The 19794-nt window shown below is 44.3% G+C and overlaps 1 protein-coding gene across 3 annotated transcripts in view; it reads right to left on the bottom strand.

Annotated features, from left to right (window-relative positions):
* The window catches only part of SHLD1 (shieldin complex subunit 1), an 82439-nt gene that overhangs the window by 24334 nt on the left and 38311 nt on the right, over positions 1-19794 (bottom strand). For all 3 annotated transcript variants that reach the window (XM_087882330.1, XM_087882331.1, XM_034432324.2), the window contains exon 2: positions 16086-16244. In XM_087882330.1, coding sequence (XP_087738456.1) covers positions 16086-16242 — 157 coding nt within the window. In that variant the 5' untranslated portion in view covers positions 16243-16244. The remainder of the gene's footprint in view (positions 1-16085; positions 16245-19794) is intronic.

Raw genomic sequence — 19794 nt, forward strand, 5'->3', positions numbered from 1 at the left:
TACACCGCCCTGAGTCCTCAGGGAGAAGGGCGGTATATAAATTGGAAATTAAATTAAATTAAATTAAAATTAAAATCTAGACTTCTCAGTCTGTTCTGGAATGTGAACTATCCAGAAAGCCTGATGTGTTATGTTAACATTGCAATTACTTTTTTAACGCTTTTAGCAATTGGAAGGTCAAAAATGTTCTTTTTTAAAAAAAGGAAACTAAACAAGCTATATCTACCTATCTATCTATCTATCTATCTATCTATCTATCTATCTATCTATCTATCTATCTATCTATCTATCTATCTATCATAGCTACCTGTCTTCCTGAAAGCAACCTTGGGTATACAACAAATCTAAAAGAGTGAATAAATACGTATCTTTTATCATAATTATAAAACTGTTAAAAGCTTATAAAAACTGGAACACACAAGGAAAGAACAGACAAAAAGATATTAATAATAATGGAGCCATCTCACAAGTTCACCTGTCCCCTGGGGTCCCCAGGTTTGCTGGCATAGCCTGGTCTTAAAAGACTTTCAGGAATTCAGAATTCAGGAATTCAGAAGTGATGCAAACAACTTCATCTCAGGAGGGAGATTTCACAGTGTGGACACCACTGCAGAAAAGGCCTACTAGCTACATACCAATGTTCCTAACTGTTGGAACCTGTAACCTGTCCTCTTTTCCCAGATCTGGTGGAATGGGAAAATAAAATAAAGAAGAGGTAGTTCTTCAAATATAGGTAGTCCTCAACTTACGAGCACAATGGAACCCAAAATTTCTGTTGTTAAATGAAAATTTATGTTGTTAAGTGAAAGATTTGTTAAGTGAGTTTTGCCCCATTTTAAGAGCTTTCCTGCCACAGTTGTTAAGTGAATCACTGCAGTTGTTAAATTAGTAATATGGTTGTTAAGTGAATCTGGCTTCCGCATTGATTTTGCTTGCCAGAAGGTTGCAAAAGGAGATCACGTGACTTTGGGACACAGCAGCATTCATAAGTGTGAACCAGTTGCCAAGCATCTGAATTTTGATCACATGATCATGGAGACCCTACAAAGGTCATACGTGTGAAAAATGGTCATCGGCCACTTTTTTCAGTGCTGTTGTAACTTTGAACGGTCACTAAATGAACTGTTGTAAGTAGAGGACTACCTGTAAGGGGGCGGGGGAAAAGAAGAAGGCTTTTTAATTAAAATAACTGATACATAGCAAAAGATAGTATGTTTTCAGCGTGAATAAAAATTAAATCTTCTCTTTCGATTCTCTATAGAATAAACAGTTATTGCTCCTTAAAGATACCAACTGCATTATATCCCCTACAATATCTTCTACTTGATACATTTTGAATTTATTTTGCTTTGGAAAATGTTACATAAAATATAGGTTGTTTTCTATCTTAAAAAAGACACTTCAGTTTTACAGATTAAAATTTAATTTCCTGTTTCGCTTCACAGCTCAGTGTATTTCCATTCTTGCTCAAGGCAATATAGAAAGTTCAGTCTTGAAGGAAGGATATCACTTATCAGAAAAGAAAAAATCTACATGAATATAAATGAATTTCTTCTCTTACAAGAACATTTTGTAAGCTTAACTGTAAAAAGTTCTTTGAAATTCTAGCCCAGATTGGTTACCTAATGCCCTAATATTTCTTAAACTAGCATACATGTAAACTGTTTTGTCTTTGGGTTGCAAAAATTATCAAAAGAAAATTCTCAAAGAATCTGGGACGGGTAAACTACTTACCTAAACTCCAATTCTTGTACCAAGTACAAGGATATTGATATAAAATGGGTGAGAAGGTGTTCAGTAAGCACAGGGATATTAAAGACCCGGGGGCCGGATCTGGCCCGTGGTGTACTTAGATCTTGCCCACGGGACCGCCCTGGAAACAGCAAAGGACTGGCCTGCCAGCAAAACGGTGCTTCTGCCAGCAAAAACGGGCTCCATTTTCACTGGCAGAGGATTGCAGGAGGCCATGGCAGCTGAAAACGCAGCTTGGGAGCCCGTTCTCGCTGGCAGAGTGCTCGGGCAACCACAGGCACCCCCGACAGGATTGATGTCGAGCTGGCCACGCCCACTCTGGCCCCTCCACCCCGGCACTCCCGAGGTCAAACAGAACCCTGATGAGGCCCTGAATGAAATCAAGTTTGATGGATCCTGATAGGTTGATGGATCCTGATAGGTTCCAGATGGAGCTTGGGCCATTTCCTGAAACTCTAGCTCACGACTCGGCTGATGAGCTGGTGGCCGCCTGGGATAGTGCGGCTGCCGGGGCTTTGGACCGGGTCGTGCCTTTGCGGCCTCTGATCCGGCGCCAAACTCACTTAGCTCCTTGGTTCTCCGAGGAGCTGAGAGAGATGAAGCGCCGGAAAAGATGCCTAGAGAGCGGTTGGAGGGCCAGCCGTTCCGAATCCAACTTGACACTGGTAAGGTCTCATATTAAGACCTACCTAGTGGCGATAAAAGCGGCGAAATCTAGTTATTTTGCCGCTCTTATGGCGTCATCAGATAACCGCCCAGCCGCCCTGTTCAGGGTGACCCGCTCCCTTCTCCATCTGGGAGCGCGGGAGGACCCCTTGCAGGGCCGAGCTGAGGATTTTGTACAGTATCTGGATGATAAAATAACTCAGATTCGGGAAGACTTGGCCACTGACTGGGTTAGTTCAGACGAGATGACTGAGGCAGGCATTGAGAATGTTATCTGGGAGGAGTTCGATCCTGTGGCTCCCAAGGACATGGACAGGATCTTGGGACGGCTGAACGTCACCACATGTTTATTGGACCCGTGTCCCTCCTGGTTGGTGCTGGCTTCCCGGGAGGTTACACGAGGCTGGCTCCAGGGAATTATCAACGCTTCTTTGAGTGAGGGTGTCCTGCCGGCCGCCTTGAAAGAGGCGGTGGTGAGGCCTCTCCTCAAGAAGCCATCCCTGGATCCGGCTGTTTTGGCTAACTATCGTCCAGTCTCCAACCTTCGCTTTATTGCGAAGGTTGTTGAGAGTGTGGTGGCGCGACAGCTTCCACAGTACCTGGATGAAGCTGTCTATTTGGATTCACTCCAGTCTGGCTTCAGACCTGGGTACAGCACGGAAACGGCATTGGTCGCGTTGGGCATATGTTGAACAGGAGGGGCGAGAGGACCGACCCTTGTGGCACCCCACAAACAAGGCGCCTCAGGGTCGACCGCTGCCCCCCTGTCAACACGGATTGCGACCGGTCGGAGAGATAGGAGGAGAACCACCGCAAAACGGTGCCCCCCACTCCCAGTCCCTCCAGCCGGCGCAACATGATACCATGGTCAATGGTATCAAAAGCCGCTGAGAGGTCTAACAGGACCAGGATAGAGGAGTAACCCCTATCCCGAGCCCTCAACATTTATGTGAAGCCGCTGGGTGAGATCATCCATGGTTTTGGGGTGGAGTTCCATCAGTACGCTGATGATACTCAGCTGTACATCTCCACCCCAGACCATCCCAACGATGCCTTGGAAGTGATGTCCCAGTGCCTGGAGGCCGTGCGGGTCTGGATGGGGAGAAACAGGCTTCGACTCAACCCTTCCAAGACCGAGTGGCTGTGGCTGCCGGCGTCCCGGTATAGCCAGCTGACGCCATCGCTGGTTATTGGGGGCGAATCATTGGCCCCCACGGAAGGGGCCTGCAACTTGGGCGTCCTCCTGGACGCACGGCTGTCTTTAGAAGAGCATATGACGGCCGTGGCCAGGGGGGCTTTTTATCAGGTTCGCCTGATACGCCAGTTGCGCCCCTTTCTGGATCAGGACTCCCTAAGCACAGTCACTCAAGCACTCGTCACCTCTCGTCTGGACTATTGTAACGCTCTCTACATGGGGCTCCCCTTGGGGTACACCCGGAGGCTCCAACTGGTGCAGAATGCAGCCGCGCGGGGGATTATGGGAGCGACTGGGTGCTCCCATGTGACTCCTCTCCTGCGCGAGCTGCATTGGCTTCCGGTGGACTTCCGGGTGCGCTTCAAGGTGTTGGTGATCACCTTTAAAGCGCTCCATGGCTTAGGGCCAGGGTACTTACGGGACCACCTTCTGCCACCAATAGCCTCCCACCGGCCAGTTCGCTCCCACAGAGAGGGCCTCCTCAGGGTGCCGTCGGCTAGACAATGCCGGCTGGCGACCCCCAGGAGGAGAGCCTTCTCTGTGGTGGCACCTACCCTTTGGAACAATCTACCCCCAGAGATACGAGTGATCTCCGACCTCCGGACCTTTCGTCGGGCCCTAAAAACTCATCTCTTTCAGTTAGCCGGTCTCTCTTGATTTTATGATTTTATGGTTGGTTTTAAATTTTGATATGGATTTTTAATTGATAAATTTTAAACTATGGGCCAAATTTAATTATTTTAAATCTATTTTTTAATCGCACTTATGTATAAATGTTTTTTATCTTGGCTGTTCACCGCCCTGAGTCCGAAAGGAGAAGGGCGGTATAGAAATTCGAATAATAAAAAAATAAAAAATAAAAAAAAGTTTGACATCCCTGAGTTAGCACATGGGTTACAACCAGAATAGTTTTGGACATCATAACATAGCCTTCCCTAGTAGTTGGCAACGCTTGAGGAGTTAAATTCCAACATATTTGAAAGCACTAATTTAGAAAGGCCATACTGTTGAATGATTTATGCTGGGATAAAGATGGGGGCACACAATCTTATTAAGAGTTACGGACTTTTCAAAATAATTTAATCATGGTATTATCCAGAAGTGCTCTATGGGCAAAAAAGAAGCAATCACTATATAGCAGATTAGTCACAGTTTTTCAACTGTTCTCTTTCTTTCTGCATGGTCAGTTCTACAGAATAGAACTCAATCATTATGATGGATTTGAAATTAAGCAAAGAAAATGAAATAAAAAAACAGTGAAACTTAGTAAGAGAACATAGTCGAGCATATGCAGAACATCAAGTACAGATGTCAGCATCAAAGATATCTTAGAAGTTACTCTCTACTTAAAGAACCTCTAGCACTAGAATATGAAATTATATCCGCACTGTGGCTATTGCCAAGTTGAAAGGCTACAGGAATTAATGGGATATTTGTTATTGAATATGGCATGTAATAGAAAAATCTGTAAAGGTAGTCTAACCAAACTATGGCAACAAATCTGGAGAACGACACAACAACCAACAGATAAGAAGTCAGTCTATATACCAACACCAAAGGACATTTAACAGATTGTTTAAATTATCATATAATATCCTTAATTTCTAGCAAGCAAAATAATACTTAGGGTAATCCAACTCAAATTAGAAGCCTCCATGGAAAGAGAAATGCCAGATGTTCTAGCTCAGTGGCCCCCAAACTTTTGGGCATCAAGGACTGGTTCCATGGACATTTTTCTATGGACCGGGGAGGGGGAGGTATGGTTTTGTGTGCTGCCTGCATCCTGCGGATGGGGCTTCACTTGTTTGTGTGGACCGGTTTATGGCATGCCATGGACCGTTGCTAGTCCACAGACAACAGATTGAGGAGCCCTGTTCTAGTTGGCTTTAAAAAAGGTCAAGAAACACAAGACATTACTGCTGATGAAAAACTGATAATTGAGAAAGCCAAAGAAAGTCACTATGTGCTTAATTGATTACAGGAAACCCTTCAGTTCTGTTGACTATTATGGAATATGCTTAGGAAAAACGGAATCTCACTGCCTCATACTATACACAGGACAAGAAGCTACAGTCCAAATGGAACATGGTGAGCAGACTGACAAAGGAGTGAGACAAGGATGAATTCTTTCCAATTCAGATGTTATATTGAATATATACTGGGAATAGCTGCATTGAAAGAAGATGGGTGTAGTTTTAAAACTGCCGGAAGAATCATCAAAAACCTGTACTATGCAGATGACACTAATCTGGGGGCTGTTAATGAAAACCAAGGAGCAGAGTAAAAAAAAAGGGATCAGTAATAAAGGTGGCCAAATAAAGACAACAGGTACATCAATCAGTCTTAAAGCTGACTATGAACATACTGAAGTGGTAGACAGCTTCTGCCTTTTTAGAATCAATAATCAACGGTGAAGGAATCAGCAGTCAAGACATGTTCCACAGATTAGCACTTGATAGAATTGCCATGATGGTCTTGGAAAAGTGATTCATGTGTTGGGATATGTCTACACCTACAAAAAGTAGGAACATGAAGGCAATGGTTTTTCCCAGGCAAAACCTGGACTTTAAAGAAACAGAGTAGAAAGTGTTGAAACTTGAAATTTGGTAATGGAGAAGATTTGTGAAAATACCATGGATAGTCAAGGAAATGGAACAAATGGATCATCCAACAAATCCAGATCTCTCACTTCAGACACAAATAAGGCTCCAATTATTATTTTTTGATAATGATGGAAAAGGTGGAGAGGAACACAATCAAGCAGCAAGGCAGTTGGACCCAGTGGGTACACTGTTGGAAGACCTGAAGGTTTGGAACAATGGTGGGTTGCTCCCAGTTCAGTCCGGTTCTATAGAACCAGTAGTAAAACCGGCAGGAGGCTCCGCTCACCCACCACATCATCATCATGGGTGATCTGCGCATGCGCAGAGGCTTCTGCGCATGCACAGAAGTGCACGTGTGTGAGTGAAGCAAGCATGTGTGCGCTCCCGTTGCGAACTGGTAGTCAAGGTAAGTGGAACCCACTCCTGATTTGGAAACATATCCTGGAGAAGATCTATCTATATATCTATCTGTGTGTGTGTGTGTGTGAGTGTGTGTGTGTGTGTGTGTGTGTGTGTGTGTGAGAGAGAGAGAGAGAGAGAGAGAGAGAGAGAGAGAGAGAGAGAGAGAGAGAGAGCGGGAGAGAGAAGAGGGGGGAGGGAGGGAGGGAGGGAGAGAGAGAAAAATACTATATCCTTACCATTTGTGCATATGGTAATCAAGATATATGCAATGTATAAAAAATAGTGTTATGCGCAGATTGAATGTTTAATCTGGGAAAGTCAGTGTTGCCAACAAAACTTTTTAATCCTAAAAATATTAAAATATCAAATCTAAACAGCATTACACCTGGAAGGCAGTATGTTGAAAATTGTGACAGATTTCGGAATGCTGCAGAAATATACAGCAGATTCTTCTTGCAAAGGCTCCTGCTTCTTCCACAGGAAACTAGAAAATCTAAATATTGTGCGGTATAAACAATTCTTTGGCAGCCCCCTAGTGGAAGCTTTTTTACCTTTGATCATTTTTACAATATGGCTGATTAAAGCTGTTTCTTTCCATGATTCTTCCTCTTTCATATGTTTCCTGCCTGCAGAAGCTAGCAAGTTTTCATTTATTTCATATGAAACAAATTTGATGGACTGATTTATAACAAATCAGTTATAAAATAATTACTTAGAAAAGATGACAGCTGTATATGGCTGCCCTTCTTAGTTAATTAATCCCACTGAATCCAATAGGACTTACTTCTGAAGAAACTATTAGTACATAGTCTTATATCCGTGATGGCGAACCTAAGGCATGCGTGCCCAAGGTGGCACGTAAAGCCATCTTTCCAGGCACAAGAGCCTGCAGCTGCACATGCGCGCGCCCCCCAGCTGGTGTTTTGGCCTCCGGTTCACATGTGTGCAATTCAAGGGACCCAGCTGGCTGTACGGAGGCCAAAAATGGGATGCGTGGAAGCCAAAAATAGGGCGAGCTATAGGCAATCTTCCATCCTCTCCCTGTTCAGAGAGAGTCTAAAGTGTAATGGAATGTATGGATGACCTTAGGGAATGAAAGGAAATGGGTTTTGGTCTTACCTGATACGCCGCTTCTGGTCACTAGGAAACGCCGGTCACATGAGGGATGTGACTTATCCAGTAATCCTAGGACCGAGTCTACCAACTAAAGAAGTCCCGCCTCTTCCTGTATCCAGTTTGAGACTAGGACGCACGGTAGACTGTCGTGTCTGTAAAAATAAAGGAGAAGTAAAAAATCCCCAGGACCACCCCCGTCCTTCAACAGCCATAATCCAGCACGAAAGGTGCCGGACCAATCGGGAGGGAGTGACCGGCGTTTCCTAGTGACCAGAAGCAGCGTATCAGGTAAGACCAACGCCCATTCTCGGTCACGGAGGAAACGCCGGTCACATGAGGGATATACCAAAGCCCATGTACCTATTGGGAGGGAGAAGGCCAGCACCGCTCTTGGTCCTGGGAGGATACCCGCTGCAGCACACGTCGTCCAAATGAAGCTTCCGCCGATGCATAAACATCCAACCGGTAATGCCGGATAAACGGGGACGGAGACATCCATGTAGCAGCTCGGCAGACCTCTTCGAGAGAAGCTTGGGTAGACCAGGCAGCCGAAGTAGCTGCTCTCCTGGTAGAGTGGGCTGTAACACCACGAGGCACTGGCAATGATTGAGCTTCGTAAGCTAAGGAAATGGAAGCCCTGAGCCAACGTCCCAAGGTAGTGGAAGAAACTTTTGACCCCATGGACTGGGGTTGGAAAGACACAAAAGAGCCTCAGAACGACGAAAAGAAGAAGTCCTGGAGATATAAATCTTGAGAGCCCGACGAACATCAAGCTTGTGCCTCACCTTCTCCAGGCGATGATGGGGGGAAGGGCAGAAGTTGGGAAGAACGATCTCTTGGGAGCGATGGAAGGCTGTATTGATCTTCAGAATAAAGGCTGGATCCAATCGCAAAACTACTCGATCAGCATGAATGATACAGAGATCCTGACGAACTGAGAGAGCAGCCAACTCCGAGATTCTCCGAGCCGAGGTGATCACTACGAGAAAGGCCACCTTAAAAGACAAAAACTTCAGCGAGACTTCCCTGAGAGGCTCAAAAGGAAGACCAGTAAGAGCCAATAGAACCTTGTTCAGGTCCCAGGTCGGAAACTGATGAACGGCCGGAGGACGTAGATTGGCAGCGCCTCTGAGGAATGATCGGATTAGAGGGTGAGTGGACACAGACTCAGCAGTGCCGCAGGTGAGGATAGAAGAAATGGCAGAGATTTGCCTCCGGAGAGTATTGGGAGAGAGTCCCGACTTGAAGCCATCCTGAAGAAATCCTAGCATGTCAAGAATGGAAGCAGCAGTAGGAAGAACCTTCTTACGTCGACACCAGGCAGAGAAGGCCATCCAAGTGGCATTGTAAATACGGTTTGTTGACTCGCGACGAGAGGCCTGGATCGTAGATATTATTTCCAAAGGGACCCTGGCTGTGGACAGGAGGAATCGCTCAACCTCCAGGCGGTCAGCCGGAGCCACTGAGGATCTGGATGAGCTAGGCGGTCTTGCCACAGAGAGATCTTGTCAGCCGGAATCTACCAATGGGGAGCGACAGAGAGAGCCATCAGATCCGCAAACCATGGTTGTCTGGGCCAGAAGGGTGCCAGAAGGACGAGCTTGGCTTGTTCCTGCAACAGCTTCCTGATGACCCTGGAGATGAGGGGAAGAGGTGGGAAAGCATAGAGAAGAAGAGCACAAGGCCACGGGCTGATCAAGGCGTCTACAGCCTCGGCCCCCTGGATGGGAAACCTCATGTAAAACCTCGGGAGCTGGTGGTTGGATTCGGATGCAGAGAGGTCTACTGCTGGAAGACCGAAGCGATGCACGATGTCCTGGAACAGAAGTGGATCGAGGCTCCACTCCGTCTGGTCCACCACTGAGTGACTGAGGGCGTCCGCCTGTACATTCGATGACCCTGAGATGTGAGAGGCGTGAATGAAGGCCAAGTGAATCTCCGCCCACCTGAGGAGACAGGAGGCTTCCCTCATAAGAGCCTTGGAGCGGGTCTCTCCTTGCCGGTTGATGTGGGCTTTGGCAGCTACGTTGTCTGTCCTGATCAAGACATCCAGACCCCGAAGGAGAGGAGCGAACTTGCAAAGGGCCCAGAAGATGGCTCTGAGCTCCAAGATGTTGATGTGAAGTCCCCTCTCCTGGACAAACCACTGCCCCTGAGCCAGATGAGAGCCCAGGTGAGCCCCCCATCCGAAGAGGCTCGCATCTGTGGTGATGCTCACGCGCTGAGGAACTCTGAACAGGCACCCCCGAGCAAGAGCCAGAGAGGTCCACCAGGCCAAGGACCAAAGAACTGCTGGGGTCAAGGGAACTCTGGCCACTGACGTGCTCCTGCGAGACCGTTGAAACGGAAGAAAAACCACTGAAGTTCCCGGCTATGAAACCGAGACCAGGGTGTGATCCCGAAGGCAGATACCATCTTCCCTAACAAGCGGGAAAGACCCAGGAGGGAAAAAGAACGCGAAGCCTTAACCTGACCTGCCAGTTCAACAATACTATCCTGATGTTCTTGTGAAAGGGAAACCTGCAACCTGACAGTATCAATAACAGCCCCCAAATGCTGGATGTAAGTGGAAGGAATTAGGTTGCTCTTGGAACGATTAACCAAAAAACCATGGGACTGCAGGGTTTGAATAGTGACCTGAACATCCTCATTACCCCTGACCTCAGAACTAGACAAAATAAGAATATCATCTAGATAAAACAAAACTCTAACAGGAAAAGATCTCATATGACCCGATAAGGCAGCCATGATCTTCGTAAAGACTCTGGGAGCTGAGGAAAGGCCAAAGGGAAGGGCTCTATGCTGATAATGCCTACCCTGATAACAAAAACGGAGGTATTTCTGATGTTCCGGAAACATGGGCACATAAAGATATGCCTCCGTCAAGTTAATGGAGGACAAAAAATCACCTGGACGGATAGAGAGGAGAATGGTCTGGAGGGATTCCATCTTGAACCGACGATAGACTATATATTTGTTCAAGGATTTAAGATCCAATATGGCCCTCCAGCCGCCTGAAGCCTTGGGAACTAGAAACAAATGAGAGTAAAAGCCTTGGCCGACTTCTCCTTGGGGAACACATTGAACAGCCCTAATCTCCAAAAGATGTTGAATAGCCTCATCCAGCAGAACCCTCTTGGTCCTGACATGAGAAACTGGGCACCTGACAAACAAGCTAGAGGGAACAGAAGAGAACTCAAGGGTCAAACCAAATCTAATCGTACGTCTAATCCAAGGATCTGAAACTGAAATATCCCATTGGTCAGCAAAGGAAGCCAACCGACCTCCAATTAAGGAGTCAGGGATAAGTAAAGGAGAATTAACGGGATCTACGGAAGGGGCGGCCCCTACCTCCCCTGAAGGGCCTGTGGGAAGGGAAACGGGACCCCTGTCTGACCTGGAAATCCTGCTGTTGTCCACCCCTGGGCTGAGAGTACCGCTGAGGCCTAGACTGGAAGGAAGAGAAGTCAGAGCGAAAGGAATGGGCTCGAAAGGAGCTCTGCTGACGAGGATCAGATCTCCTCGATAAGGAGGGCAGAATCTTGCGATGATCCTTCGTCTCGATGAGAAGTGGATCCAAGGCTGAGCCAAAGAGATTGTTCCCCAAGAAGGGAGCCGATGTAAGCCTCCACTTGTTTCGGACATCCGCCTGCCACTGACGAAGCCAAAGAAGCCGTCGTGATGTGACTGAAGCCCCGATAGCCTTCGCTGAAAACCTGGCAGCATTCAGAGTGGCATCAGCAGAGAACTCAACAGCAGTGAGGATCTTGTTGATGTCCTGGTGAGATTGTACATCAGAAGAAGGCAGCCGTTCCTGCAGTTGGTGAAGCCAAAGAATGGAAGCCCTGTCAAAAAAGGAAGCGGCCGAGGAGACCTGAATGGACCAAGCTGAGGCCTGGTGGTCCTTGACCAAGGAACGCTCAAACTTCTTGCCTTCAGGGCGCAGGGATTTCTCTGACGGGCCCATAAGAGGAGATGCAGAAGAGAGAGCCACAACAGGTGCATCTACAGAAGGAATTTGCAGGATGTTAGCAAAATCAGAAGCCATATTATAAAACCTTTTATCTAGACCATTAGGAACAGGACCAGAACTAGGAGAAGACCACTGTCTTTGGATCACATCAGAAAACAGCTTGGGAGCTGGAACCACCTCTGCACGAATGGAAGGTTCCTGAAATAATAATGATGAAGAGGGATGCTGAGATGAAGATGTAGAAGCCTCCCTTTGAGTGGAAGAAGCAGAAGAACTTCCCAGGCCAGTAACATTTTGAGCTTTATATAATAAGGATCTGAATAACTGAGGTTTGAAGAGCCCAATGAAGGAAGGCTGGTCTGGTTCCAGACCTTCATCATCAGAGAGATCTTGATCTGGGGCAATTTCCCCTTCAGATAGGGAACCTTGACTTGCATTTTCCTGGGAATCCACCCTTTCCTCACATTGCACAGGATCAGCAACAGCCTGGGCCCTCACAGAACGACTCTGCTGACTCACATAACTGGAGACCTCAGAAGAGGCCCTTTGCTGCAGGCCTTCAGCAATACCCTGCCTAATTGATACTGAAATAAGTTCAGCTAGGGCAGGAGTTAAACACAAAGGAGCCTCAGCCCCTTGATTGCTGGATTGAGCTGGAGCCTCAGGGGGTTCTTGCCTTGGAGGGGCTTGAATAGACACAATTGGAGATAGAGGCCTAGCAGCAGGAAATACAGAAGAAGCATCAGCAGCCACCTGCTCACCCAGAGTAGACTGATCAGGAGAAAAATCATGTTCAATTTGAATTTGAGAAGGGGGAACAGCCACATTAGAAGTGGGGAGGGCAGATGATTTAGAAGGCCCCACAGCAGGAGATGAAACTCTAGAGGCCTCTGAAGCAGCTTTTTGAAATGCCTTTTCCATGGCCTTATGCCTCCTGGTCTCTTCCCTTGATGATGCAGCAGGATTACCACTCTTGGAATGGGTGGATCTAGTAGAAACTCTGGCTGCCTTGGGAGGAACAGGGTCCCCTGAGGAACCTTCCTTAGGATCAGAAGTATGGCCCCTTTTTCCTTTGCTCTGGGATTTGTTGCCCCTAGCATCCACCATTTTGGAGCAGGAAATTGCTTTCACAGCTCAGAAATGAAGGCCAAAGGAGGGAAATCACCCTTAAAAATCCACCCACAGGGGATAATTGGTGGTTCAGGTAACTCACTGCGCCAGGAGAGAAGCAGGAAGAATCCAGAAGCTAGGATGGATAAACAGGAGGCTGGAAATGGCCGCTAGCCAAATGGCTTAAAGGCGCGGCAAAATTAGGCGCGGAAAAGCCTTTGCGCCACAAATCTGCAGCCACAATGCTCCAACAGCAGAAGGGGGCTAGGAAACCTCTCCAAACCCCCCAAAATTGCCGAAAACTGCTGTAAATAGGCGCAGCGGTGCTTATGCACGTGCGCGCTGCCGCGGGGCTGCTCGCAGCTGCCGGAACACTTCTAGCGCTCCCCAGCTGAATTCAATTAAGTTTAGCCGCTTTCTTGTAAAACGCCAGCAAATTGAGCAGAACGAAGCAAAAATAGGAAGAAATCAGCAAACAATGGCCAAAAAAGCTCTCCCACGTGGAGATTGAAGAGAGAGCTAAACAGACACGACTGTCCTCTCCCGGACCGAGTCGAAAAACTGGATACAGGAAGAGGCGGGACTTCTTTAGTTGGTAGACTCGGTCCTAGGATTACTGGATAAGTCACATCCCTCATGTGACCGGCGTTTCCTCCGTGACCGAGAAAGATGCTACCAAGAAATAATCAGGCAACCGAGGCAGAAGCATCCAGTGGCTTAATGGTCAGGGAAAGAAACTTAGGAATTACATATCCTAATGGTTCAAACATTAAAAGGTCTCCTGTACTTTCAGACTTGCAAGATTCTGTTAATGTAGCTTATAATATAATATAATTCTAGTCATACTTCATGTTTGGTTTATCTGGGAGAGCCGACATGAAGAGACAGTCACTAGCTCTTCATTCTTTCCCATGGTTGTCAGCTTTCCTTTTTCCAGAGTGATCTTTAGTCCACTATTTCTCCCTCTGGAACTCTGCCACAGTAATTTTTTTGCCAGAAAATGAAGCATTTCTGGCATGTTTAAAAGAAAACCTTAGAAAAGATTATTAGATGTTTACACATTTATAACAGAAAAGAAAGCACTAACGATAAGCAATGCAATCATTTGCTGTAGTCGCCCAATTATTTCTTTTCCAAGAGAACTATGGAAACAAATCTTGACAAACATATTCTTTTAACACCAGTTAAAGCTGTAATAGAAGTGCTAGTAGAGACGGTATTCTAATTGCCCTCTTAACTAGTCAAAGAGAGAAGCAACCTAGAGCTAAGGAGAAATTTCTTAACAGTGGGAACAATTAACCAATGGAACAGCTTCAGAAGTTGTAGATCAGGGCTGTCAAACTCGTGGCCCAGATGCATCACGTGTTGGCCATGCCCACACCTGGTTTAGCGAAGGGGGAAGAAGTCGTGATACATCATGTGATGATGCCGTGAGGACGCGAGTTTGACATCCCTGTTGTAGATGCTCCATCCCTGGAGGCTTTTAAGAAGAGATTGGACAGCCACTTGTCTGGAATGATATAGGGTCTCCTGCTTGAGCAGGGGATTGGACTAGAAGACCTCTAAGATCCCTTCTAACACTGTTATTCTGTTCTGTTATTATTGTTTTGGAATCTAAATCTCTGTTAATGGTGGAGCAAGGAATCAGAATCCAGAATCTGCAACTGGAGATCTGAGCAGAAATGTCACAAATTTCTTCTTACATATAACACTTCAGAACTAACTCAGCTTCAGCAAGAACCTGTCCAATAGGAAGATTTAAAAACAATATACAAATTAAAGAAGGGAAACAGGATTATTGGTGTTAAATAGCGCAAGATACAAGGTGCAGCATCTTAGCTCCTACAGAGAAATCTCTTTGTGAAGGAATTTCATAATACATGAAATCATACGAACAATACAATGTCACCAGATACAGCAATTCATAATATAAAAATCACATATACAGAAAGTGCAGAATTCTGTACTCCTGAGGCAAGAGAGGTCTGAATCATTTATAAGAGTCAACAATAGAGCACAGAGAAAACAATTTTGTTTTGATACCATGAACAATTTTGAAGAAAGTTATGATGCTATGTTGGTTTTATACAAAACCTATCACAATAATCTTAATTTACGACTTACTGAGAACTAATACACAGTAATAAACCCAATCCACAAACCCTATATTAGGAGTTTAAGAGACAGAAGGCAATTATGTCATTTATTTTGCCTAGACAAACATGAAGACGACAAACAATTCACAGGACACTTTTTTTTTATTCTAAACCATGATGCGATGCAATGAGACTTTAAAAACTGCCCCACCAATATACTATTGTTGTCTCACTTTTCTTAACTCCACCATTCCAAAAGGCCAACAGATTGGAGAAAGGATGCTATAGGTTGACATATTGGCTAAGCTGTTGTTTATTTGGCCAAGGTTTAGTGAATAAATCACAAATAACCAATACTCTGAGCCTGTGGTCCATGGTTTATAAACTACCACAGCTGGGTTTACACAATATATTAAGTCACACACAAAAAATATGCCTTTGCTTTTGTGTGCTGTGTGAACCCAGCCTTTGTTGGCTCTAGTTTTTCTCTATTCAGAAGTGTTGACAGCAGATTGCTGTTGTTCATTTTTCTTTAAAAAAAAAAGGAATTGACAGATGTGAACAAGGACAGAGACTAATATGCCTGAGTATTGCGGAATCAAGCACTTTTCTCCTTTTTATACAGCAAGCTGTTGAAATGTCTTTCTTTTTTTAGTTATGTGATGTGGGAATCCAACCAGTATCTTCTATTCCGCCCCCCCTTCAAAAAAAAGCACTATTGTTTTTAACAAGCAAATAGTTCAGACAGCATATGGTCGTTTGTATGTGTTATTCTTCTGCTTATTTCCAAGTGTAATTATGTTCTAAACCTCATTTTTAAACTGAAAGTAATATTAGTTACTCAGAGCACACAGGCAAAACAGCCCCTTCTGGGAAATACAGAAATGATAGAATTACACAGGTAAAAAAGTCTGCTGAAATACAGCAAAACGAGATTGTTCTCAAGCCAGCGCGGGAGTTTGTGAAAGACAACATCATTCTGGACAATGCTGCTAATCTGAAGCCTGAACTAAGAAGTACTGTGAGATCAATGCTTAATGAGGCGAATAGCGACATATGCCCACGAGTTCCTACTTTTAATTGGGAGGTTTTTTCACTAGACTTGTAGGCACAAGCAACTTCCTTTGCCTGGGTCACCTTTAAGTGAGTGCAAGAATAGTAACAGCTTTTACCTGCATCAACTGCTGGCAGCGTTAAATCAAACGCTTCATCTTTCCCAGGGTTCGGCTTCAATAGAAAGCTTTCAGGAGTTATGTCATCAGGTAAGTCCAGCAGGCTGCTTTCCTCAGATTGGGAACTTGAGGCTCTTTGGCTTCCATTCCGTTCCATCACTGAAGGAGAGACCAAAGAGTTTCGTTTTATTTTGAAATGTCTATCTCATTTTCCAGGTTTGGTATCAAAATGCTTGAATGCACTAACATCACAGATTAAAACAAATCACGCTGAAAACACTTCAACACAAAAAAGATTGCAGTTATTTAACAAATCTGTAACTATAGGTTCAATATCTATTATCAAACCAAAGACTTACAAAACATTTTTTTAAGGATAACATCTTGAAAATCTGCTCTCACTATCCCAATTTAATTTCCCAATCACCACCAGTGTCAGATTTAACACTGAATTATTGTGTTCTAACACTTAAAATCATAGCAAATTGTTAAGACACTAGGCCAGAAATTGGAAGACCACGAGTTCAAGTCTCATCTTAGCCCAGCTAGGTGACTTTGGGCCAGTCACTCTCTCTCAGCCCAACTCACCTCAGAAGATTGTTGCTTTGGGAAAATAGAAGGAGGAAAGAATACTGTGTGGGTTTCCCCCACTTGAATTATTTATAACCTTAATGAAGGCAGTCTACAAACAGGCAAGCAAGCAAGCCACAAAGCCAATGATTTTTATGTTTGGAATATATCACCCATATATTCGTTCTTGAAAATCTCAAAGCAATGATTTCCTGATCCCATTCAAGCATATGTTTTATGTTCAGCTAGGAAAATTACAACCCTTTAAGTATCAAAAACAGATACTTTGGCTGGAAACATATTCAGCCATCTCCATCTTACAGTTAATGAGGAAAATGCAATTTTATACCAAAGATCTTTTTAATTAGGAAGTCTAAAGATTGCATCCTAGGACTGAATACAAGCAAAGCAAGTTTTCTGCCATGAAGTCATGGCATGGCCAGTCCTAAGAGGAGGAAAAATCAAAAACCGAACAATAGATCTACCTATTCCACAATACCTGCTTTATGCCTCTGATTTGTTCTGCATCTGAGATGCAGCAGGTGAGACCCCATTCTATCCCTATATTGTATTTCAGTACACACCTGTTTAGCTCTTTGAACATAAAATGGGAAAGCGGGGGGGGGGGACATTTTTTACTCAGGCTCCATAATAGCCTGAACCAATTCTGACTATAGTTTGCCATTTAAATATCTTTCATTACTGTAGCAGCTTCTTAAGATGGGCAAAACATTCTACGAGATCTATATACAATGTGAATATGGAATCATGGTTTTCATGCAAAATTTTAGTCTTAAACTATTTAATAACATTAGATTTTTATTTCCAAGAGGGACAGAAGTCGGCCTATTAACAAGCAAGCAATCAACCAATGGGTTGCAAAGATAAATCATTGATAGTTCCTGATCTCAGACTTATGAACAAAAAGACATAGCACAAGAGGAAAAGAGTATGGAGAAGAGAAAAATAATATACTCAGGCATTAATTCTTAGTTGTAAATATCATATGGGTGTTTGATCCAATAAGAAAGGATGAAATGAACTTTTTACAATGGCTCTTTTGTGATTAATGTAATTTTCTAAGTTAGTCTTCCCAGAAAGCCTATTCTAATTGCTACTCTAATTCATAATCTTAATTTGTTCCATGTATTTTTTTTTTCTAAAATCAGTGTGAAATGTGACACACACACACACACCCCCGGTGAGGTGTGGGAGTGTGGGAAGAATAACTTCTTTATCATAAAACACAACTGTTGTGTGGCTTCCAATAAATTTATGACTACAAGGTGCGATGATTAACATGTAAAGCTTTTTAGGGCTTGGTACTTGGATACTGCAGGGTTACCTCCCTCAGGAAGAACCAACCAATCCAGTGTGTTTGTCCTGAGCCAGAAGGGTAAGAATCCCACAAAAGTGAAATTAGTGGAGAAGGAATCAAAACTCTTTGTTTTTTAGCTCATGCTCCAGGCTAATGGAGTGGCATTTCCTCAGAGATCCAGAGACCATCTTCTTTAAGGCTAATCAGGAAGTTACAACTGAACTTTCCAACCAGAGGAAAGTTTCAATGTTTGGCTATTCTATGAATAAATTTCAAAGGCAAAAAAAAATTAAAAAAAAATCCCAGAGCATCTTTAAAGGAAACCGATTAAAAGTGCATCAGAGATAAAGCTTGATTACATCTAGCTAAATTTAAGCTAATCAAAAAAAAAAAAAAAAAAAAAAATCCCACAGGAAGTATTTAAGAAGGAAGGTTAAAAAGATTGTATAAGGAGAAGCAACAAATCCTTGGAACAAAATGTTTATTTTTATTTTATTAAACTTTATTGTATTAAATTTCCTACCACTAAAACCTAGTTGGAGCAGCAATTATCATCATTTGTGGGCAAAGGATTTCATGCAGCATGTCACCATGACTCTCATGGAGAGATATTTTAATGGCTGTCCTAAAAATACAGATCAAACCTTTACAGCTATCAACAGATGGTCTCATCAGATGAACATTGTTCTTTTTCCAGGAATACAGCTCTATTGCTAACAGTTTAGGATGTGTTCTTCTCGTATATTACGTCTGAATTACTCACTTGTTTGGATAAGCAGGAATACAGTATATGGGTCCTCAGCACAATATGTGGAAATCTTCCTTTTCAACATTCTAGATTTTTCATTCTAATCTTTCCCTATGGACTCTGCATAATTCTGGTTTTCCACCTTCCTTTTATGGTTAGTATTCCATCACCAATGAGCATGTCTAGTTCCGAGTGGCCTATTCTTGAAAACACTCCAGCCAATGTTTCTTTCCCCTAAAGAACTACCCTTCTTGAGATAGTACTCCTCAGCCTACTGATTAGAAAATAGAATGGAATACTTTATTTGGCCAAGGATGATTAGACATACAAGGAATTTATTCATTTATTTATTTATTTATTGAATTTCTATACCGCCCTACTCCCGAAGGACTCAGGGCGGTGCACAGCCATAAAATAAAACACATAGATATACAAAATTTAAAATCGAATAAAATGAATTAAATAAATTTGGCTGAATTAATACCCAATTTAAAATACCCATATTTTAAAACCCATTAAAAATTTAGAATTTAGAATTTAGAATTTACTTAAAAGGGAGAAGATTTAGGCGAGGCCAGCTTGATGAAACAAAAGCGTCTTCAACTCGCGGCGGAAGGTGCGCAGATCCGGAATCCTCCGTATCTCTGGGGGGAGCTCATTCCAGATCGTCGGTGCCCCCACAGAGAAGGCTCTCCCCCTAGGGGCCGACAGCCGACATTGTTTGGCCGACGGCACCTGGAGGAGCCCCTCTCTGTGGGAGCGTACTGGTCGGTGGGAGGCTGTTGATGGTAGTAGGCGGTCCCGTAAGTAACCAGGTCCCAAGCCATGGAGCGCTTTAAAGGTGGTAACCAGAACCTTGAAGCGCACCCGGAAGACCACCGGGAGCCAGTGCAGCTCGCGCAGGAGAGGTGTTACATGGGAGCTCCATGTTGCTCCCATAACCACCCGCGCGGCCGCACTCTGCGCCAGTTGGAGCCTCCGGGTGCACCTCAAGGGGAGCCCCATGTAGAGAGCATTACAATAGTCCAGACGAGAGGTGACGAGGGCATGAGTGACTGTGCGTAACGAGTCCC

The sequence above is a fragment of the Pantherophis guttatus genome, chromosome 1 (assembly GCF_059756535.1).
Source record: "Pantherophis guttatus breed Tessera chromosome 1, ASM5975653v1, whole genome shotgun sequence".
Classification (NCBI taxonomy): Eukaryota; Metazoa; Chordata; class Lepidosauria; order Squamata; family Colubridae; genus Pantherophis; species Pantherophis guttatus.